Here is a 24,222-nt window from a genome sequence, read left to right as displayed (position 1 = left end):
GTTTTGTGTGTTTTCTTTTTTTAAATTTTAATTCCAGTATAGTTAATATACATATACAATGTAATGATTCAACAATTCTTTTTTTTTTTTTAAGATTTTATTTATTGGACAGAGAGAGACATATCGAGAGAGAACGAGGGAGAGAGAGAGAACACAAGTAGGGGGAGTGGGAGAGGAAGAAGCAGGCTTCCCACTGAACAGGAAGCTCTATGCTGGCTCCATCCCAGGACCCTGGGATCATGAACTGAGCAGAAGGCATGTGCTCAACCGAGTGAGCCACCCATGCACCCCTGATTCAACAGTTCTATATGTTAGTCAGTGCTCATTGTGTTAAATATTTTTTTTAAGATTTTTTTTTTTAATTCATTTGACAGAGATCACAAGCAGGCAGAGAGAGAGTAGGAGGAAGCAGGCCCCCCCGCTGAGCAGAGAGCCTGATGCGGGACTCGATCCCAGGACCCTGAGATCATGACCTGAGCTGAAGGCAGAAGCTTAACCCACTGAGCCACCCAGGCGCCCCTTAAATATTTTTTTTAAAATGGAAGTTACTAGAATATGTATGATAATGCGAAATAGTAGAAAGAGAGACTACTTTTTTAGTAAAGGGAAATGATAATAAGAAGACAACATTCCTTAGAAGGTTGCTGATAAGGAATCCCTGCTGGTCTTACAAGGTCGTTCTTCTTTGATCTACCTCTACGCATAAGAGCTCATTAAAAAGTGATTAGCATGGCTTCATAATGCAGCCCTGGAGGGGTTATGTCAAATCACACTGGAAAGATCTCCAAGAAATCTTACCTTCTCAACTTCCCTGGGGCTGGGAATTAGTTCTAGGGTTTCCCAATCTTAGGTGCTAACGGCATTTTGGTTCAGATACTCTTGTATTGTGGGGCTGTTGTGACAACCAAAAACCAGGCATAGCTGTATGTACCAACGGACTACCAGTGGGTTATTCAAACCTAAGGAAGTCTAATTTAAAAAAAAAAAAAAATCATGGGGCGCCCGGGGGGCTCAGTGGGTTAAGCCTCTGCCTTCGGCTCAGGTCATGATCTCAGGGTCCTGGGATCAAGCCCCACATCGGGCTCTGATTAGCAGGGAGCCTACTTCCCCCTCTCTCTCTGCCTGCCTCTCTGCCTACTTGTGATCTCTGTCTGTCAAATAAATAAATAAAATCTTAAAAAAAAAATCAGCTAATCTTAACAGCTCTGTAAATACTGATAAATACTGTTTTTATGGTATTATGCTGTCATGGAAAATTATTCATAAACCTGGCATGAAAGCACACTGTGCTATACATACATGTTGATATCTTTTAACTCCTAAAGAAATGATATAATTTTTAATATTTCAAGTAGAAAGAACCATTAAAAAAAAAACCAAATATATATATATATGTATGGACCTTAGGGATGATGGCCAGAAGTCACTTAGCATTTATTTGGTGCCCTTTACATTTCACATTGTGTAAATCTGTTTTTTTTTTTTTTAACACTTAGACAGAAAGTGCACAAGCAGAGGGAGAGCCAGAGGGAGAGGGAGAAGCAGGCTCGCCACTGAGGAGGGAGTCCCACAAGGGCTTAATCCCAGGCCCCCAAGATCAGGACCCGGAGATCATGACCTGAGCCAAAATCAAGAATCTGATGCTTAACTGACTGAGCCACCCGGGCGCCCCACATGACTTTTTTTTTTTTTTTTTAAAGATTTTATTTCTGGGGTGCCTGGATGGCTCAGTCGGTTAAGTGTTGTTTTCTTCATTTCAGCAGGGGTCATGATCTCAGGCTCCTGAGATCAAGCCCTGCTTTGGGCTCAGTGCTGGGCTTGGAGCCTGCCAAGATTTTCTCTCTCCCCCTGTCCTTCCTTCCTCACTCTGGCCCTCTGTTAAAAGAAATTTTATTTTTTAATCTCTACACTCAATGTGGGACACCAATTTACAACCCCAAGACCAAGAGTCACATGCTCCACCAAGTGAACAAGCCACTCACTCCTATAAACCTGTTTTTTAAAAATTGTGTGTGTGTGTTGGGGGGGGTGTTTTAACATGCTCACTGTATAAAAATGAAACAAAATTAAGAAGCCAGATAAAAGAAAATTAAAATCCGCATAATACCATCAGTTAACATTTTGGTGCATGTGCTTTAGGACTTTCTGTGCATTCATTCATTTATTCATTAACCTATTTATTACACATCTCCCTCAGAGAGGATAAGAACTGGGCAGTGAAGGGAGGTTTTGTTTTTTTAAAGGGGGAGATTTGGGCATGTTTGAAATCCAATGGAAAGAAAGACTTAGTTTAGAAAGAGGAGAACAGGATGATCCTTAGAGTGAGGTCTCGGAGAAGGAATGGATTTTAAGCATCGAAAGGAGGGATCATCTTTTTAGGAGGGGAAAAAAAGGCTTTGGGGGAGGACGGAAAGAAGATCCACATATACACACGAACACATGTATCTTATTGTATCTACGTGGAAGTATATTGCTGTATCTACCTGTAGGTATGTATGACTCTCCCATGGACACTTAGATATTTTTACTTTACTACCCGTATGTATCGTATTGTATCTACATGTTTCCTACCGTGGAAGCGAGTTTAGAACCCGCTTTTTCACTTACTCTATTGTAACCACTTTCCCCTACGTCGTTACTCTTCCTCCCCATCATTTTTGCAGTACCCTAACGCACGCCAGTAATTCAGTTTTTAAAGCCACCTCAGAGTGTTGGACATTTTGGCCGTTTACAATTTTTCACCATCATCATCCCCGGGACTTAACATGTTGACGGTGAAATATTTGTAGATGTCCGGGATTGTTTTCGGAACAGAAATTCATGCCAGGGGAATTGCTGAGTCAAACGGTCTGCAAAATTCGGTGGATAAAAATCGCTTTTAAGCCTCATAGTCCGCCTCAGGTATGCATTCTTTACCTGAGAAGGAAGCAGAGGAGCAGAGAGGTTAAATAATTGGCCCAAGGTCAAAAATAATTACAAGTGCCGGATTTCAAAAGCCGCGCGAGCTCATCTTGCTGCGGCAGGGGTAGAATTTGCGGTTTAGCCCTTCTTTTTTTTTTTTTTTTTTTTTTGGTGTGTTTCGGTGGGGGAGGGGCCGGGCGGCAGGGAAGGAAACTTGTGTCGCAGCAAAGAAGGAGGAGGAGGAGGGGCGGGACTCCAGTCGGATCGCAGCCGGCCGCGGCGACGGAGGCTGGGCCCGGGGCTCGGCGGGCCCCCCAGCCGCTGTGCAGGGCGCCTCGGAGGCGGTGACCCTCCCCTGAGGGAGGTCCGGCGGCCGACCGCGAGCCGCACCCGGGTGGTTGCCAAGGGCCTGCCCCGGCTGCGGGGTTAGTTGCTAGGGCCTCCATCTTGAGGCCGGTGGCCGCGGCGGCCCCGGAAGGGGTTGCCGAACAGGGCATTCACTTCCGGTCTGGGGCCTGCGGCGGCGGCGGTGGCGGCGGCGGCGGCAGCGGGTCGGTGTAGAAAATGGCGCTGGTGCAGCGGCTCGGGCCTCTCCCCGCGGCGCTGCGGAGGGCTTGAGGCTCGCGAGCCTCACTCGCCGCGCCCCACTTGCTCGTGCACTTTACACACATGAGGTGAGTGGGGCGGGGGCCTCCCTCCAGGCGGGAGGAGCCTGGGGCGCTGCCGCAGGGCCCGCGACCGCGGGCGGCGGCGGCGGCGGCGGCAGCGGCGGCGGCGGGCGTCCCCGAGACTTCGGGCCCCGGCGGGGGCGGGGGGTGGGGGCGCCGCTGCGGAGGCCGGGCGGGAGGCGCGGAGGGGCCGCGCTGCGCCGCTGGGGCCGGGCCGGGGGCTGCGGCTCGCCCGCGCCTCCTGCCCGCAGTCCGGGCTGCAGCCCCGCAGCTTTGTGAGCACCCCCGGGCTCCCCTCCCCTCCCCCATCCGCCCCGGCGCGAGCCTCTGCCGCAGCGGCTCCGTTTTCACGCGCATCTCTCTCTCTCTCTTTTTTCTTTTCTCTTGCAGAGAATTGGAAGCTAAAGCTACCAAAGACGTAGAAAGGAATCTTAGCAGGTAAGATGGGCGAGCTTCCGTCTGTCGCCCCATTAATCGTGTATTTCCACTCTGGTTCGTCCTTTCTGGGTTTAGAAGTTCCCCCGTGTCATTTTCTTTTCGCACGCAGGGAATAGGCATTCGGGAGAAGAGGCCGGAGGGAATATTGTATGGAGGGATTGCGGGGAGATGCGTAATTACGCGTGTGTTCTTTTCTTTGGGGGAAGAAAAAAACAGCGAAAAGCAATTCTTGTAAACTTAGTTAAAGCATTCTCACCCTTTTAGAATTTAATTAGGGGACTTGTGCATTAATTACTATTGTAAATGGTTGCAGGCATTGTGTGACTCATGATTGAGGCGGCCCTTATGGCGGGCTGTCAAACTGTTTTGGCTTCCCCGTTATTACTTTGTAACTCAAATTGTTGCCTTTATAAGAAGATACTATGTTCGCATTTTTTTCCCCCCAACACATTGTAGTCAGGCAGATTCTGTTGCACTGGAAACAGTTTTGCCCTTGAACTTTACCGAGCATAAACTGCGTTTTGTTTTCTTTTGAAACTACATTCGTGTCTGTTCGGTGTGTGCTCTTTTTATCAACTGGTAAAATAATAAAAAATCTGTTCCCATTAAATGCTTATCGTTTCTGCTGGGCCTGAGTGTTTTTGCACTGGTAACTTAAATCTCCACCACAAAGGGAGTTTTTTGATTTTTAAACGTAGCCTTTATGGAAACGATTAGCTTTAGCGAGCTGTAACTGCTTAAAGCATCAGAGCATTGCATTATATTTAACTCTTTTTCAAATTCATTTTCTTATGGTCTTGTTTTTATTGGCCGTTTTCTTTTGAATCATATGGGGAAACTCAGAGAAACTTCTGGATGAACCTTATCAGTGAGCAGCTTTCTTTTTCACTTGGACAGGATAAAATAAAATCTCTCCTATCTTAGGTCTTAAATGTAGTTTGTCCTTTACGATTGTAAGTTTCATGTTTATGGTGAGGTTAATAACGCTGAGTTCAAATCATGTGAATATTTTTCACCATATAAAATCATCCCAAATTGCTGGTCTTTTGAGTTTTATAGATATTAATCTGGTAAGGTGATAGTTAAAAAAAATCTCAGTGGGTGAAGGGTGGGCATCATTGGCTTACCAAATAAGAAATTTTCTTATAATTATCATTTCTTATAATTACGGGGACTGGTTCAAGGAAATTAAGCCTGACATCACTGATTAAACAACTGTTCTTTAGACATTTAATAATTTTTGTTGTCAAAAGTATTAAAAAAATATGTTAAGATATGAGACCATTAAAGAAAACAGATTGAATTTTCAGCAGCAGAAGGGAGCTTGGAGTCTGTTTCTCCTCCCATTTTTGCTTTGTCAGGTAACTATATCAGTATAATTTCTATGGAGGTTTTCTGGGGCTTAATTAAAAATTGCCTTTACCAGTTATAATTTTCATGTGCTATTACACTTGGAGAGAACGTAGAGTCTCTGTATGAGTTATGGATCAGAGTTTGAATCCCAGCCCTGCCACTTACAATATGACCTTGATTCTTGGCAAATCACTTAGCCTCTGTATGTAATCTATAAAATGAGAGATTTGGGCTAGTCAGTTCCTAAGGTGTGTGAGGCCCCCTGGGTTGTATGAAAAGGAGTTCAGTGTCGTCCCTGGCCACAGAGAGCATGTACAATCTGGTAGGAAGACTGTCACATGTACATAAATAACTAATACAAAGTAGATGGTGTAGGGGTTAAGTTACCATCTCATTCCATATTTAAGGATAGCTCTACACTGCAGTTGGTAATCAGGCACAAGGAGGAGGAACAATTTTTAAGGAGGTTACAAGGCAGTATATCAGGACTGTGGGAGGGTAGCATTGCCTAAAGGTTAAAAGGTTCCAAGGAGGGAGAGGTGTGATTGGGTGGGCAAATGCTTGCCTTCAGCTCCATCTCTAGGTCTGTGCTTCCTTTTTCCGAATAAGGAGAGTGTGTATATCTTGAAGCATTTATGTTTTCCCCAGGAAATCAAGGCATTATTCTGTATTCCTTTAGCAAACATTTCTTGAGCATCTTCTATGTTCCAAATGCAAGGCTAGGCACTTGGGAGGGGAAGAACAGAAGTAGTAAGTGTACTGAATGCTTACTATCTGCCTGGCACATTTTCTGAAGACTTTACATGGAGTCATCTGATCCCTGGATCACTGTGTGAGGTAGGTACTATTATTCCTGTTTTACAGATGAAGACTTTGAGGCACAAAGAGGTTAAGTAACTTTCAGGAGGCCACATCACTGGTTTTGGAGGAGCTGTCAGGCTTCGGATCATATTGTATCGTCTCTTTTTAGAGGCATGGTTCTTCATCTTGAAAAATTTGAAAATATCTTTGAGGAGGCAGAACCCACAGGTACATTTGATACTTCTGGATCAGAGTTTCTTAACTTGGGCTCTGTTGACATTTTGGACCAGATAATTTATTATTGTGAGGTCTGCCCTGTGCCTTGTGGGATGGTCAGCAGCCTCTGCCTGTAGCACTCCCCCCCGGTTGTAACATTCAGAAATGTCTTTAGATATTGCTAAATGTTCTCTGGGGGCCAAAATCACCGCCAGTTGAGAACTGTCATTCTAGATCTTCATATTCCCTGAAAATAACCAAACGTATGAACTTTTAATGTTAAATATTTAAATGTTAATTTTTACATCTTTTAATACATTGGAAGTACAGATCCTATTGTGTGGGCCCCTGGATTGAAGCTTCTAGTTTCTGAATGTTGGCGTTGTGTTGCCATTCTCCTTTCCCTCTGTTAAGTGGCAAATCCTCAAGACAGTGTGCCAGGTAGCCAGTACCAGTTAAACAGAATTGGCAGAAGAGAAATTTAGCTTACTACCTGGGGTAAACTATATTTTTAAATACACTGTTGGCCGTTAAAATGTGTCACTTTACGTCATTATCATGGGCATTCAAAAAAGGGAACTGTGATGGGGTGGGAGTGGTCACCACTGGAACTGAATTTTATTTTTTAAAATTTTTTTGAAAAGATTTTATTTATCTGAGAGTGTACAAAAGTGTGGGGGTGAGCAGGAGAGGGAGAAGCAGACTCCTTGCTGAGCAGGGAGCCTGATGCTGGGCTCCGTCCCAGGAGCTTGAGATCATGACCTGAACTGAAGGCAGGCGCTTACCCGACTGAGCCACGCAGGCACCCCTAGAACTGAAGTTTAAAGGATGAACTCAATTTGGAAAGGCAGAGAAAAGGGCAGAGTGAGAACAACAGAACTAGTGGTACAAAATCCCAGGAAGTACAGGGAGTTTTGAAATAGCAGTGGGTAGTTTGGATTGGTGCGGAGGAGCAGGGCCAGATGCAGAGGTTCTTGAGTGTTAGGATGAGGACTTGTGGCATAGATCTTGTTGGTAGTGTGGAGCTATTACATGCTCTTGGGTGGGGTGGTGTGGTATGATAGAATAAGGCAGGTGTTGATGAAGACCTGAATTACGGTGTTGGGAGAAAAGAGCTGAGAGTGGGAGATACTGAGAAAGTGGAATCTGGGAGTTGGCAGCCAGCTAAGCTGGGATTAGTTGTGAGAGGGGTCTAAACACCATCGTGGGTGAATGAGAGATTGACCCAGCCTCTGAACAGAAGAGATGTCAGAACAGAAATAGGAAGTTTGGTGAGAGAATATGGCAAGTTACATTTTCTCGTTGTAAAAAAAATCTAAGACAACTGATCTAATTTTAAAAAATATTTTGGAGGCCAAAGGCATAGAATCATTCAGTATTTAGAGCTGGACCGTGAGATTAGAGAGACCAGCCAGGATTCTGATCTCTTCCATGTTATGAGTCAGAAAGCTATGGTTTAAGACATCCAGTAACTCAGTCAAGGTTATATTCTCTCAAGTGACGGAGCTGGGATTCCAACAGGTCTTTTGACTCTTAACTACTGAGGTCTTGCAAATGTGCAATATTTTATTTTATATTGCATAATAGAAAAATAACTTTGATTTCTTATTTCTCTCTGAAAATGTAAGAACATTTAATGTATTCTGTGCCCATTTTAGTAATTAATTACTATAATGTAGAGTATATTGTCTTGCGAAAAAGTTAAACACTTCATGTTAGCTGATTTTTCCTCCCTAAACCAACTATTAAACACCATCATTTAAGGAAAAATTGTTAAAGATGCTGTAATGCCATATAATGTAGCATCTAAACTGGGACATTGTTATCTGAGGCACTTTTTTCCTGGGACAGGTGCTAAATAAGAAAAGATTAGGGACAGCAGGAATAAACCAGAGCATTAGGTCTCTCTAGATAAGGTGGATCCTACTCTTGCAATTCATCAACCTTTATCTGAGAAAAATAAAATTACTTCCAATTTTGTTAAGGTTTTCTGTTGCTTTCCTGTGATACGGTTTGTAGGCCAACAAATTCATATTGGTAGGTTTCTTCCTCTCTTAATTTGGCAGCTATGTGGTAGTCAATTGATAGAATAAATGAATCATAAACTGTAAGCTTAATTTAAAAATGTGTAACAACCCTCTGGAAAATTTAAATATGAACATCATTAAAAAGTCTGAGTACCACTCTGTAACCTCTTGTGTTTTTGGCTTCTGAAGTAAGTCTGCAAGTATAAATTAAAGTCCCTTATAGTTCTGTTTTCTGGTAGCCTCAGAAGTATTGCCCATGATTGGAGAGACAAAAATAGAATGTGCTGTATGTTTTCTGCTCAGAATGACTTATGACAGTCTCACTCAAAAGTCAAAATGTCCTCCCATTTAAAATTTTTAAAAAATCATTCTAACCTTCAGCAAAATAGCAAGAACAATGTGGTGAACATCTGTATCTCTCCCTATTGTTAATATTTTGCCATATAGTTTTATCATGGCCAATTCATCCTTAAGTAAGACAACACACATCTCCTGAGAATAAGGGCATTCTGTATAACAGTCTCATTATCACTCACAGGTAACTTTAACTTTGTCACAATGCCCTTCTGTCCTTATTCAGATTTTCCCAACCATCCTAGTAACTTTTTAAAAATATGTTGGGTTTTTGGCCCTTCATTCCCTAACCCAGAGTTGCTTTTAGTTGTCTGTAATTTCCCTACATCAGGGGCAGCTTCTTACCCTTTTCTTTCCCCTTCATGACACTGACATTTTGTAGTCCAGACTAGTTTTTGCAGGCTTCAGTTTGGTTTTTTCTGATGGTTTCTGTAGGATTAGATACAGTGAAACCTTTTTTTTTTTTAAGGTTTTTCTTTTTCTTTTTCTTTTTTTAATTTGACAGAGAGAGAGAGAGATCACAAGTAGGCAGAGAGGCAGGCGGAGGTGGGGGGGGGGGAGCAGGCTCCCTGCTGAGCAGAGAGCCTGATGCGGGGCTCCATCCCAGGACCCTGGAATCATGACCTGAGCCGAAGGCAGAGGCTTAACCCACTGAGCCACCCAGGTGCCCACAGTGAAACCTTTTTGGCAGGAATAATGTATAGGTTATGTGCTCTCAGGACATCACATTGGGCTCCTTCCCCCACCATTTTTAAGCAAATTAGCTGAAAGTAGACCCAGTACTTTTACCTTCCTGCTCACTCTTTGTTTCTTTCAATTTCAGACATGCCAACAATTAGGTCAAACTGAGATATAATTTTAAATAGTTGAGGTTACAGTAATTACACGTCTTCATGTTTAGACTGATCGCTTGTGACAATTGCACTTTTTTGAAGGGTCATTCTGGAGGTAGCTCCCTAATTGTTAGACATGAAAGCTGCTTGTTTTCAGCTTTCACCACTGATAAACTGATAAACCTGGGTCAGAAAATAAAACGGGGCTTGCGATCTGCATCCTGAAAAAGGATGTCCCACTGAACAGAGATTCTCATCCTGGATTCTATACAGGGATACAGATGGTATGAAGTACTTTGAAAAATTGAATATGTGCTTTAAAAAAAAAAAAAGATGGTCCTTAGCATTTATCTGATTTCAAAGGGTCATGGCTCCCCAAAGAGTAAGAAACAACATGTTACAGGGAGGATATCAGAGGAGCTGAATAGTGGCAATGAGAAGATTTTAAGATTCAAAGAGAGAAAGTAATGTTCGACAAAGGCGTAGTTTCTCTCTTAAAAAAATAAAAAAAAACAAGACCCATGGAAATAAATATAGCTTAAATTTCCTATGAAGGTGGTCTTATTTTTAAAACGATTTGCATACTCTGGGTGTGTGAGTTGGCTATGAAGCAGAAATCCTAGCCTTTCTACTCTTGTAACTAGGGAAGAGCATTTTGAATCTGCAGCAGTCTGTTATATGTGGATGACTCAGCTGACTTCCCGCTTCAGATGGAATGTTCACAACCGATTGAAACTCGATTAAGGAATTTTATACTTTGAACCTTAAAAGATAATTTCTGCCAACAGCGATTGATTGGATTTGGTATAATAACCAACAAGATTAAACCAAGTCACTTGTTTTGCTGTTCTTACTAAGGGATTTGAGTCAGCTAGCATTTACTGAGCAGCTTGCCGCAGTGATAATTGAATAATTTTTATAATTTTGACATCTGTATTTTGTTGACTTTGGTCTTTTCTTATTCTTTTGAGGTAGCCCTCTAAAACACAAGGAAATAGTACTATGTGGTGCTCAAATATGCAGTGCTTTTAAATGTGTTTTTAAGCATTACTTCAGTGTTTGATAATTGACCATACAAAGGATGTCAGAGAGATAGGTTTTACATAGCGTTCTACTTGTGAAGCTCCAGGTGTTGTGAGACATATGTGTACCTGAGACTTACCATGTAAAGATAGGAAGGGGCATCAAGTACATCTTCTACACTGCCGCAACTTTTTATTTTATTTTATTTTTAAATTTATTTATGAGGTGCCTGAGTGGCTCAGTCCTTAAACATCTGCCTTCTGCTCAGGTCATGATCCTGGGATCAAGCCCCACATGAGGTCCCTGCTCAGCGGGAAGCCTGCTTCTCCCTCTCCCTCTCCCCCTGCTTGTGTTCCCTTTCTCGGTGTCTCTCTGTCAAATAAATAAACACAGTCTTTTTTGTGTGTGTGTGAAGATTGTATTTATTTATTTATTTGACAGAGATCACAAGTAGGCAGAGAGAGAGAGAGAGAGAGGAGGAAGCAGGCTCCCCACTGAGCAGAGAGCCCGATGTGGGGCTCCATCCCAGGCCCCTGGGATCATGACCTGAGCCGAAGGCAGAGGCTTTAACCCACTGAGCCACCCGGGCACCCCTAAATACAATCTTTTTTTAAAAAGATTGTATTTATTTATTTGAGAGAGAGGGAGAGAGTAAGAGAGCATGAGCAGTGGGGAGGGGTAGAGGCAGAGGGAGAAGCAGACTCTCTACTGAGCAGAGAGCCCAGTGCAGGACTCAGTCCCAGGACCCCAGGATCATGATTTGAGCTAAAGGCAGACGCTTAACCAACTGAGCCACCCAGACGCCCCTTCCCTCAACTTTTTAATAGCAGCTTTATTGAGATGAAATTAACATAAACCATAAATCCAACCTTTTAAAGTATATGATTCAGTGGTTTTTCGTATATTGAGTTGTGCAATCATCACCCCTACCCAGAATCCCTGGCAGCCACTAATCTACAATGGATTGGCCCATTCTGGACATTTCATATAAGTGGGATCATATAATACGTGGTCTTTATGTCTTATCTGTTTTACTTAGCATGTTTTCAGGGCTCATTCATGTTGTAGCATGTATCAGTACTTGTTTCTTTCTATGTGTGAAAAATATTCCATCTTATATCTATACCACATTTCTTTTTCAGAGATTTTATTTATTTATTTGACAGAGACCACAAGTAGGCTGAGAGGCAGGCAGAGAGAGAGGAGGGGAAGCAGGCTCCCTGCTGAGCAGGTAGCCCAATGTGGGGCTCGATCCCAGGATGCTGGGATCATGACCTGAGCCGAAGGCAGAGGCTTTAATCCACTGAGCCACCCAGGCGTCCCTATACCACATTTTTAAAAGATTTTATTTGTTAGAGTGAGAGAGCACAAGCAGGGGGGAGTGGCAGAGCAAGAGAATACAAGCGGGGTGAGCAGCAGAGAGAGAGGGAGAAGCACGCTCCCTGCTGATCCGGGAGCCCGATGTGGGACTCAATCCCAGGACACTGGGACCACGACCTGGGCTGAAGGTAGATCCTTAACCAGCTAAGCCACCCAGGCACCCCATACCACATTTAAAAAGAAATCTTTTTTCTTTGTTCATTTAAGTATTCTCTATGCTCAATGTGGGGCTTGAACTCACAACCCCAAGATCAAGAGTCCCATGCTTCTCTGATGGAGCCAGCCCGGCACTGTGATATACATTTTCTTTATCCATTCATCAGTTGATGAGCACTATTAGGGTTTTCACTTTAGGGCTGTCATGAAAAACAATGATATGAACATTCCTGGATGAGTGACCATAATTCTTTCAATTCACCTGGGCATGTACTTAGAAGCAGAATTGCTGGGGCATATGGTAATTCTGTGTTTAATTTTGTGAGGAACTGCCAGACTGTTTTCAAAGTATCTGAGCCATTCTACTGTGATGTATGAGGGCTCCGGTTTCTCCTCACCAACACTTGTTACTGTTTGTTTTTATTATCTTCGTGTGAAATGGTATGTCATTGTGGTTTTGATTTGCATTTCCCTAATAACTAATGATGTGAACATCTTTTTGCATGCTTATTGGCCATTTATGTGTCTGATTTGGGGAAATGTCTGTTCAGATCCCGTGTCCATTTTAAAAGTTGGTCATTTTTCTATTGTTGAGTTATAAGAATTTTTTTTTTTAAGATTTTATTTTTAAATAATTTCAAGAGGCTCCTGGGTGGCTCAGTTGGTTAAATGTCTCCATTCGGTTCAGGTCATGATCTTGGGGTCCTGGGATTGAGCCCCATGTTGAGCTCACTGCTCAGCAAGGAGCCTGTTTTGCCTTTTCCCAGTGACCCCCCCCCCCGCCCCCTGATCCCATCAAATGAATTTAAAAAAAAAAAATCTTTAATCTCTACACCCAACATGGGACTTAAATTTACAACCCTGAGATCAAAGGAGATCAGAAGTCTCATGCCCTATAAACTAGCTAGCCAGTGCCATATAAGCGTTCTTTATATATTCTAGATACAAGTCCTTTATTAGATACATGATTTACAAATATTTTCTCCCACTCAATGGGTTGCCTTTTTTCTTGATGTTGTCCCTTGAAGCACAAAAGTTTAAAATTTTGTTATGTCCAGTTTACCATCTTAACCAATTCTGAGTGTACATTTCAGTGACATTAACTACATTTTCATAGTGTTGTGCAAATGTCACCACCATCGGTCTGCACAACTCTTCTCATCTTACAAAATTAAAACTTGTACCTGTTAAACAATAACTCCCCATTCTTCTTCCATCCTCTCAACTCCTGGCAACCAGTATACTGCTTTCTGTCTCTGTGAATTTAACTGTTCTAGGTGCCTTATATGAGTGGAATTGTGCAATTTTTGTCCTTTTGTGACTAACTTACTTCCCTTAGCATAATGTCCCCAAGGTTCATCCATGTTGTAGCACATCAGATAATTGATTTTTTTTTTTTTTTTTTTAAAGAGAGTGTGTGCGCTCTCACACACGCTGGGGTGGGATGGCAGAGGGAGAGAGGATCCTAAGCAGACTTCCACACCCAGCGTGGAGCCCAGTGCAGGGCTTGATCTCATGACTAAGAGATCGTGACCTGGGCTGAAATCAAGAGTTGGATGCTTAACTGACTGAGCCACCCAGGTGCCCCAAGCAGTTGATATTGTATGTTGATCCTGTATCCTGCAGCTGTGTCAGACTTGTTTATTATTTCTCGAAGTCAGTGTGTGTGTGTATTCTTTAGTACTCTCCCTCTGTAACATTGTATCATCAGGAAATAGAGATGGTTTTACAACTTCCTTTCCAATCTTGATGCCTTTTACGTATTTTTCTTGCCCAGTTTTTCTGAATAGAACCTACTGTACAGTGTTGACTACAAATGGCAAGAGCAGACATTCTTGTCTCAATTCTCATCTTGGAGGAAAAGCTTTCAGTTTTAACCTTTACTTGTGTTGTGATCTGTGGGCTTTTGTCGATGGCCTTTATCAGGTTAAGGAAGTTTCCTTCTATTTCTAGTTTGAGTGTTTTTGTCTTGTCATGAAAGGGTGGATTTTGTCAAATGCTTTTTCTGTATCTAGTGAGATCATGTAGTTCCAGTCCTTTGTTCTGTTAATATGTTGTAGTATATTGATTTTCATATGTTAAACCAACCTTGAATTCCTGGGGTAAATCTTGGTTGAGCATGGTCATTAGTCCTGTTTATATGTTGCTGGTTCAATTTATTAGTCTTCTGTTGAAGATTTTGGTGTCTATATTCATAAGAGTTTGGTCTGGAGTTTTGATACCTTTGTCTTTTTTTGGTACCTGGTACTTGGTTTGGTCTGGTTTGGAACCTGGGATCTTGAATTGTTCTGGCATCTACCTTATTCTTCATTGTGCTGTAATAATTGTTCTTATGTATTGAGTTCTGTTTTCATTTTTGCTTTTTAATTTTAATTTTTTCCAGCTTTATAAGGATATAATTGACAATTCATCCCCCCCACCCCCACCCCCAGTGGTTAGTGCATTGCCCTCGTGTGCTGTTTTTTGTTTGTTTTGTTTTTTGTTTTAAAGATACTGGAATCTGTGTGTAAGTTGAAGGTATAGAGTGTGCTGATATGATATGTTTATGTATTGCGGTATGATTACCGCTATAGTGTTAGCTAACACCTCTGTCATGTCACATAATTAGCATTCCTTTTTGGTGAGAACATTTGAGATCTAGTCTTTTAGCAACTTTGAAGTATATAATAGTTTTGTTGGCTGTAATCACTATTCTATTCATTAGATTTCTAGAACTTACTCCTATTCTAGTTGCAAGTTTGTATACTGTGACAGCATCTCCCCAATTCTTCCATTCCATACCCCTGGTAACCACTGTTCTACTTTGTTTCTACAAGTTCATCTCTTTTTAGATTCCATGTATAAGTGATAAGTAGTATTTGTCTTTCTCTGTCTGACTGACTTCACTTAGCACAGTGCCTTAAAGACCCATCCAGGTTGTTGGAAATGGCAGAATTTCCTTCTTTCTGGTGGCTGAATAATACTCCATCGTGTGTAGAGACACACAACATAGACACATGTGTGCCACATCTGCATCATTCACTGGTGGACACTTGGGCTGTTTCCGTATCTTGGCTATTGTGAATCATGCTGCAGTCAACATGGAAGTGCAGATAACCTTTTTGAGACCTTGGTTTTATTTCCTTTGGTTGTATACCCAAAAGTGGGATTACTGGCTCACTGGTAGTTGTATCTTTAATTTTTTTGAGGAACCTACAAACTGTTTTCTGTCATGGGTTCACCAGTGTACATTCTCAGCAGTGTACACTGGGTTCCCTTTCTTCTGTGTCCTCACCAGCACTTATTTATCTTTTGTCTTCTTGATGATAGCCACTCAAAGAGCTGCATCAGTTCTGTTTTCTACTGCAGGTTCTCCTTTCAGTTGGAACCTTTGTGTCCTAACCTTAGCTTTAGAGCAGTGTTTTGTACCTAAGTCTTGTAGCTAACAATGAGTGTATACATTATATACATCTGTTAAGCACTTTCTCTGCATTACTTAATTTAATTTTCACAACAGCCCTGGGGAGGAGGTACAGTTTGAGACTTCTTATAAATGAGGAGATGGAGGCTTAAGAGAAATAAGGTGCTTACACAAGTAGGTATTGGAGACTGAAGTAGGATGGTCCTTAACCAGAATGTGGGTAAAAGTAAGAGTGAAAAGAATGCCTCTTTGGTGGTTGGTGATAGAGTTAGAGTGTTAGTAAAAGCAAAGAAGCAGGAATTTAATTGCAGTGCCCAATGCTGGGGTGTACAATACAAGTAGAACTGGTTTTTGCCCTCCAAGCAGCAATTAGTCCTATTTGGAAGAGTGAGATTAACATCTGAAATAATTAGAAAATGAACATTGTTTAATGAGAGGTGAAGGGTGAAGTTTGTGGGAGTTGGAAAGAATCATGAAGGAGCTAGTAATTAACTTAAGCCTCAAAAGAGGAGTAGAGTTTAGGAGGGTAGTTCAGCAAACCAGGTTTTGGGTCAGCCTTACCATTACCTTGTACCTACCATACAAGTCATTTAGACCTTCTGATCCTTGGTTTCTAAGCGTCAAATAGCAGTAACCTCAGTTCTGTGTGTCAGCCTTCAGCTTCCAGTGGATAATCTCTCAAAGCGCTTGCAAACTACAGAGTGCTTCTATCATTGTGGTAGGGTATCTGTTCTGTTTCTAATCTCACCCAACTGTCCTCAACCTAAGTATTTTATTTTATTTTATTTTAAGATTTTCTTTATTTGATAGAGACAGAGGGGACACAAGCAGGGGCAGAGGGAGAGGGAGAGCAGGCTTCTTGCTGAGCAGGGAGCCTGATGCGGGTCTTGATCCCAGGACCCTGGGAACATGACCTGAGCTGAAGGCAGACAACTTTATGATTGAGCCACCCATTGCCCCTCTAAGCTTTTTATTTTAAAATAATTAAGATTTAGAGAAATTTTGCAAGAATAGAGCAAAGAATTCCTGAATAGCCTTCACCTGTGTTACTCAGATGCTAACATTCAAACACATTTGCTTTATCATTCTCTCTTGTTACATACAAGAAAAAAACAGTAATTTTTTTTTTCTGGATCCTTTTAGAATGACCTGAAAGCATGATGTTCCTTTAGCCCTAAAAACTTTTAAATAGTTATTTCTTAAAATCAAAGACTTTTTTTTTTTTAGTAGGTTGCCAACACAGGGCTTGAACTCACAACCCTGAGATGAAGACCTGGGCTGAAGTCAGACGCTTAGCTGTCTGACCCACCCACCCAGGCACCCCAAAGACATTTCCTTAGTAACTACAGTACCATTATCAAAATTGGGACAGTAATATTGGTACAGTCTTAATAGTGAAGCTATAGATCTTACTCAAATTTTGCCAGTTGTTTCAATAATGCCTTTTAGAGTAAATCAGAAAACTTTTTCTTGTTAGAGATTCAGTTCAGGAATACAGGTTGCTTGTGGTTTTCACATTCGTTTAGTCACCTGCATTTTGGAAGTTTCTCTATTTTTGAAGATCTTGGTATTTTTTACAGAGTCCAGGCTAGTCTTTCTGTAGGATGTCTCTCAGTTCATATTTGTGTGATGTTTCCTCTCTTTTTTTTTTTTTAAACAAAATGATTTTTAATATTGTTGCTTTGTAAGAACCAGTCCGCAATCCGGTGATCCTTCTAAAACTTCCTCTCTAATATTCACAAGGGCCAGACACCCAGCCCTGGATATTTGCTACAAATCAAGGCCCAAAGGGACAATGCTAGCTGATCTTATGCTGACTTCAAAGGGCCACTGACACTTTCCACAGGTTGCTGTTTGGGGCTTTAGTACTTGCTCACAGAATATTCCTTTATAAACCTGCTGCCAGATGGGGCAAGAAGAAACCAAAGCAAGGAGACAAGGATGGGGTACTGTGAATGTCCGGGGGGCTTTGGGGTACAATGTTCCTCTTGTGGGGCCGTCAGGAAACCCACACATAGATTCCAACCCAAGGCCTGCTCCCTGGACTGGGCAGCTGCTCTGTCTCAGAGTGACCTAGGAACAGAACACGCCCCACCCCCACCCCCCCCACAGGGCAGATAGTCCTTTCTTACTGAGATGGCAAGTCAGCAGCGCACATTAGGACCAACACCTTTGTTCTTGGCTTTCTGGTGCATCCATGACCGAAACACCACCACAGACATGGCGGTTTAAAGCCGCAGAAACGTACCCTCCCCCAGCTCTGGAGGCCGGAAGCTGTTGTGATGTTCCTCTTGACTGGGTTCAGGTTATGCATTTTTGGCAGGAGTAGCGCAGAACACATGTGTGTTAGCTAGTGTGTCCTATCAGGAGGTGCGTGGTGTTCATTTGTTGCATTACCGATGATGATAACTGCAATTACTTGGTTAAGGCGGTAATGTGTCAGGTTTGTAACCATAAAATTCAGATTTTTGCTTTTGTAATTAATAATTATTGTTGGGGGAACTTAGAGACTGTAAAATACCTTGTTTTTCATCAGGATTCTTGCCTGAATCAATGGATCACCAAATAGTGACTTTTCAGGGCTATCATTCTTTCTACATTAGTTGATGTTCTGCCTCAAGATCTTTCCCTTTACCCTGTTTGTTCATACATCCATTCTTTTGTTAATATCAGTAAGGACTCATAGATTCTTATATTATTCTATTCAAGGGTTGTAATTGTTTATTTGCCTTATTTTGTTGCTTAGATTATGGGGCCAGTGGAAGCCTCCTTTACACTCAACCTCTTACTTTTTGAAGAGATCCAGACTCTATCATCTGATAAGTCACTGCTGTCTCTATCCTGTTTTCCCTTTCCCTATACTTCATTCTTTTTTTTTTTTTTAAGATTTTATTTATTTATTTGACAGATCACAAGTAGGCAGAGAGGCAGAGAGAGGAAGGGAAATAGGCTCTCCGCTGAGCAGAGAGCCCGATGCGGAGCTCGATCTCAGGACCCCAGGATCACAACCCGAGCCAACGGCAGAGGCCTTAATCCACTAAATCACCCAGGCGCCCCTATTTTCCCTTCATTCTTAAGAGGAAGGTATGCTGACTCTTCACTACCACCCATGCCTCCAAAGCTAAGCTTTCGGTCTGTGCTTTATGGTTCAAAATCAAGTAGTATCTATAAATATACAGTATTGTTGCCGTCCTTTCTCTGGTCCTTTTTGCTCCCCATATTCCTGTCACAAATAGGTATTGTTATTTATGTGTGTTTCCAGCATTATGCAAATACAAAACGTGGGGATAATATATTTTTATCTCTCGCTTCCTCTTAACACAAAACATAGTATACTGAACCTTAGTTTTCTTCCAGTTAACTGCAGGCCTTCCACATCCTTTCCTACCAGAACATGGACGGTTGTCTCTGTTTTATAGTTGAATACTATTCCATTTTATGGACGCATCACTTATTGAACTCCTTCAGCATTTGTGGAAATTAAACTGGCCGTGATTGGAAACTAGCCTCTCTTGTGCCACCCTCCCTGCCACCACTTTCTCCAATACTTTTATTTCCTGACCCCTTTTCTACCTGCAAATAAGTACTAGTCTTTATTTGTAAAACTTCATTTTTACTCTGTTTTCTTCATATCACTGCCAAAGGTTTTGAAAAACTTCTCCAAACCCCTGATTTCATTCTTGCGTATTTTTGCTGCAGCTGGGTTTCCATCTCTACCATGTGGCAAGATCATAGTTTTGACGGCTACCGGTGGCTTTGTGCTGTGGGGTGCTAGACTGGCTTTGGTGATTAATTTACGTGTAGGAGGATGAGAAGGACGAAAAGAGAAGGGAGGGTTGGCAAGCAGCTAAAAAGAGGAAGCAGGAAGGCTGGGAGAAAGTAGAGTGTAAGGGGAAAAGTAGGAGAAGAGCATTTTTGGCAGAAGATGTGAAATGTATTTTCATAACCAGCTTGTTGCATACAGCTGGCTTCTGCCCATGATGAGCAGCCTTATGGTAAGTTGCTGACTGATAGACTAGTTGGGCCCTCTGGGACGCTGCCCCAGGTCTTCTGTTTCATAAAACAAACAATAACTCCTTGTCCCATTACTGTATAATCAGTTGAACAGCAGAACCTCCATTTTAAAATGTTTACTTCCTAAAATCTGGAGTTGCCATTAATCTACCGCTCCTGTCATTGTTCTTACTACTGTCAGCTTTTCCAGTTTCTCATGATTACCTTGGTGTTACTCTGCTTTTCATTTCCGGTTCAGTCTGCCATTTTGGTGTAGAGCATTGCACCTTTACTCGAATTATTGCAGCAGCTTTCTTACCGTGTTTAGCAATGCATGTCCAACTTTACCCAGCTTTTCCTCCCTTTTTCTTTCCCTGTCAGTCCTGCTCCCTGAAATCACCATGCTGACAAGTCTCCCTGCTTTGCTGGTGTCCATGCCCCTCTGTGCTCCCTTGCCTGAAAAGGCCCACCTCGCTGTAGAAGATTCTTCTTTAAGATCCTTCAAGATCCGCTTCTTCTACTGCTCCTTGAAGCCTTCCATAGCTCTAACAGCTCATGTGCATGTTTTATTTTCCTAAACTTGCTTTACAGCCTCCACCAAATGATAACTTGTTTCCTTGTTTCAGGTGTGTTTAAGTTGTTTCTATAAAATTATAGCTTAAAATTATGTTTTCTAAGAAAAAAATAATAAAATAAAATTGTGTTTTCTGCTTAGGTTCTCCCAGTCCACAGAGACTGCTTGGCTTACAGGAATTCCTTAATGACTGAGCCACACAGGTGCCCCGCCTTATAGGAATTCCTAAGCCAGTATTATTGTTTTATTGGCTAAACACTGCACAGGTTATCACTAAATAATTTTAGATGCAGAGTCAGCTCGTCCAGGTACCTTGAGGGTCTGCTTCCCTACTGTACTGTGGAAAATGGGTACTTTGTAATGGGATTTTCTTCTTGTTTTTCTAACAAATGATACACTGATCTGAATATTGACTTTCTTTTGACTCAGCAGTATGTCCTAGAGATCTTTACCTGTAAATCCATGTTTGTCAGGTGGTCCCCAAGACTGTCCTCAGGTTTGATGATTCCCTGGGATTCAGCATACAGTTAGTTATACTCATGACCATGATTTATTTCATCAGAAGTATCAGCAAAGGGAAAGGGCACATTGGACAAATTCCAGAGGAAAGTAGGTGCAAGTTGCCAAGAGTTCTCTCCCTGTCATGTCACACAGGACATGCTTAATTTGTGTAGTATCAAATTATGACAACATGTGTAAAATGTCTACCAGGAAAGCTCATTAGAAATTCAGTGCCCGGGGCTGGTCACGTATGCACCCTCTGTCTAACACGTACCAAAATTCCAGATTCCCAAAAGGAAAGGTTTTCAGCATAAACTGTATTGTTCATACAGTTTACCCTTACCAGTTAGGGAATGGTGGGAACCTCTCTGAAATCCAGCTTCCTTCACACCAGTCAAGGGCCAGCCTTTCTAAGGATCACAGTCTCAGACCTGCTGTGTTAACTCTTCTGCACACCATGGACATCTACAAACTCCCTTCCATTTCTTAAACTACTGTTGGATTCCATGGTATGAGTACATTATGCTCTGATAACTTTTCTCTACTGACTGGCTTTTAGGCTATTTTGCAGTATCTATTTTTGTACAATTTCTTTTTTATGGGCTTTGATTGGAATTAATGGATCATAACATAGTCACATTTGAGAATCTGATATTAGATGCTTCCAAATTCTTCAACAGTGTGCTTTATTAGTCCATACTTCAGCATTTTACAAGAGTACCCTTTGGAAGTGATTACTTTTAACGATAGTCATGTTGGGGATATAGAAAAAACTGACCCATCAAGCATCAGGAAGAGCAAGACAAGGAGGGGCATTCTGATCCCAGCTGTGTCCTGCTGCCATCATGGGCCCTTGCCTTACCCATTCTTTTCCAGCTCCCAGGACTCTGGTTCTGACACACTTTTGCTTCTTCCTCTGTCTCTAATCTCCCCTCTTGTTGCCTTTAATCACTCGTGTGGAGGCTTGTAATTTTTTATGTTTTAGTGTGGAAAATTTCAAACATAACGCATTAATAGAGAACAGAATCAGGAAGATAAATGGACCCATTACCCAGTTTCAACAATTGCCAACATTTTGTTAATCATGTTGCATTTTTCTCTTTTTGTTTTTTGGAGCCATGGGGTGGGGCCTGGATAGCGAAAGCAAATCCTAGATATTATGGTGTTTTCATAAACATTGCTTTAGTACTAATTTACAAAAGTAACATACACGTAACACAACATTTCAAATTGAGATACTTTTTTTTTTTTTTTTTTTTAATTTATTTAAGTAATCCCTGCGCCCAGCATGGGATGCGAACTCACTACCCCGAGATCAGGAGTTTTATGTTCTTCTGACTTAGCCAGCCAGGAGCCCCTGACTTGCACTTTTTTAAAAAACATAATAATTTCTTTAAGTAGTTGGTCCTGTTGTGAGTTTACTCTGCTATTCCTAGTCTAGGAGAGTTTCCTCGTGTCTTTATCTAAATTTGTATAAAGTTCACATACACATACAGAAAGCTTTAAGAAACTATGGGATAACATGTTCACATTTCTGCAATTTGCTTTTCTTATTTTAAATAAGGAATATTCCTGGGGCTCCTGGTTGGCTGAGTCAGTGGAGTATGTGACTCTTGATCTTGGGGTTGTGGGTTTGAGCCCCATGCTGAGTGTACTAGTAACTTAAAGTAAAATCTTTAAAAATTGTTTAAAGATTTAGTAAAATAGTAAAATCTTAAAAAAATTTTTTTAAAAGGAACTTGTTTTCATACCAATAAACAAATCAATTCCTTTTCAATACAACATGCTATGCTATGCCATAGAAGAGCTGTTTCTTTATTGATGGACATTCTGTTTTTCTGCTTTCCAGCCCTTATGGACGTTGCAGTGAAGTATGATGGGCACATGGCCTTGCATTCTAGGGGTTTATTGGTGTCAGATAACATTCTGCAGAATGGGGTGGCTGGCTAGAATGTGTCAAAATTCAGTTGTTAAAATTCTTAACACAGTACTTCCCAACAAATTGTAGTAGTTTTCCACTGGCAATGTAAAATGTGAGAGAGAACCTTTTAACTCTCATTGTTGCCAGATATTATTACTCTTGAACATTTTTACCAATAAAATTAGTTTAAAAAAAAGAGAGAGAGAGAAGAAAAACGTATAACATTATAGTTTCATCTTTTTTTTTTTTTTTAAGATTTTATTTGTCTGACGCAGAGAGAGATCACAAGTAGGCAGAGAGAGTGGGGGAACAGGCTCCCTGCTGAGCAGAGAGCCTGATGCGGGGCTTGATCCCAGGACCCTGAGATCATGACCTGAGCTGAAGGCAGAGGCTTAACACACTGAGCCACCCAGGTGCCCTATAGTTTCATCTTTTAATCTGTATTTGTCAAAAAGAAAAACTAGCAGTATGTCTTTAAAAAATAGTGTTTACTTTTTTATTTATTAATTTTCTGAAGATTTTATTTATTTATTTATTTGACAGAGCACAAGTAGGGGGAGTAGCAGGCAGGGAGAGGGAGAAGCAGGCTCCTTGCTGAGCAGGGAGCCCCATGCGGGGCTCCATCCCAGGACCATGGGATCATGACCTGAACCGAGGGCAGTTGCTTAACCGACTGAGCCAACCAGGCACCCCACAAGGAGTATTTAGAATTTAGTTTATACTAACAAATGCAAGCTTGGTTCACTACTAGAAAATCCATCAATACAGTTAATCACATTAGCCATCAAAATATGGAAATCATATAACCATTTCAGTCACTACAGGCAAGAAATCTAACAAAATATAGCATGCGCCCATGACCAAATCTCCCAGCAAACCAGAAACTGAGAACAGTCTTTTACTTTTTAAATATTAAAACTTACTTATTTAATATTAATGCTTGAAAATTTTTTAAATATTTAATTATTTTTAAAGATTTTACTTAGAGAGAGAGAGAGGGCACAAGCCAGGGGTGGGGGTAGAGGGAGAAGCAGACTACTCACCCAGTGGGGACCCTGACACTGGGACTTGATCACAGGACCCTGAGATCATAACCTGAGCTGAAGGCAGGTGCTTAACCTACTGAGCCCCCCAGGTTCCCCTAATATTTAATTTTTCAATGCTATCTTTCACAGATGAATCAGAAATTAAAATACATGAAAAGGTTTGTACAGTGAGAGCCTTCCTCCCATCCCCCACCAGCCTAGTTCCTCCCTCCTCCTCCCCACAGTCACTATTTGTTCCTTAGGTGTTCCTTCACAGTCATTTTGTACACATACAGGGAAAAGAGAGTGCATATCCTCTTTCTTGCTTTTTACACAGACCATAGCATACTGTGTACTCTGTCATGCACCTGGCATTTCCATGATGAGTTTTCCTCGAGGACAAACATTTTTGCTCATTTCTGGTACCATTCGAGCTACCTTCCTATTTCTCTTTCTTTTTAAGCTGTTGAACTCCTCCAATGTGGGACCTTACAGCCATTTGCTAGTTGTATCTCCCACAGACATTCACGAAATAAATGTTGTAGTTAAGTCTGCGCTCTCTCTCTTTTTTAAGATTTTATTTATTTGACAGAGACACAGCAAGAGAGGGAGCACAAGCAGGGGGAGTGCAAGAGGGAGAAGCAGGATTCCCACTGAG

General features: G+C 41.6%; 1 protein-coding gene across 3 annotated transcripts in view; it reads left to right on the top strand.

Moving 5' to 3' along the window:
* The first annotated feature begins 3,132 nt into the window (after window positions 1-3,132).
* TNRC6A (trinucleotide repeat containing adaptor 6A) overlaps window positions 3,133-24,222 on the top strand; it is a 104,771-nt gene continuing 83,681 nt past the window's right edge. For 2 of the 3 annotated variants that reach the window (XM_080831704.1, XM_080831706.1), the window contains exons 1-2: window positions 3,133-3,575; window positions 3,960-4,007. In XM_080831704.1, the coding sequence (XP_080687830.1) occupies window positions 3,571-3,575; window positions 3,960-4,007 (53 nt within the window). In that variant the 5' untranslated portion in view covers window positions 3,133-3,570. Of the gene's footprint in view, window positions 3,576-3,959; window positions 4,008-6,372; window positions 6,390-24,222 lie in introns of those variants that run through there. The other variant, XM_080831705.1, reaches the window with a different exon arrangement.

The sequence above is a fragment of the Martes martes genome (assembly GCF_963455335.1).
Source record: "Martes martes genome assembly, contig: SUPER_18_unloc_1, whole genome shotgun sequence".
NCBI classification, from domain to species: domain Eukaryota; kingdom Metazoa; phylum Chordata; class Mammalia; order Carnivora; family Mustelidae; genus Martes; species Martes martes.
This window is presented reverse-complemented; position numbering and strand designations above follow the sequence as displayed.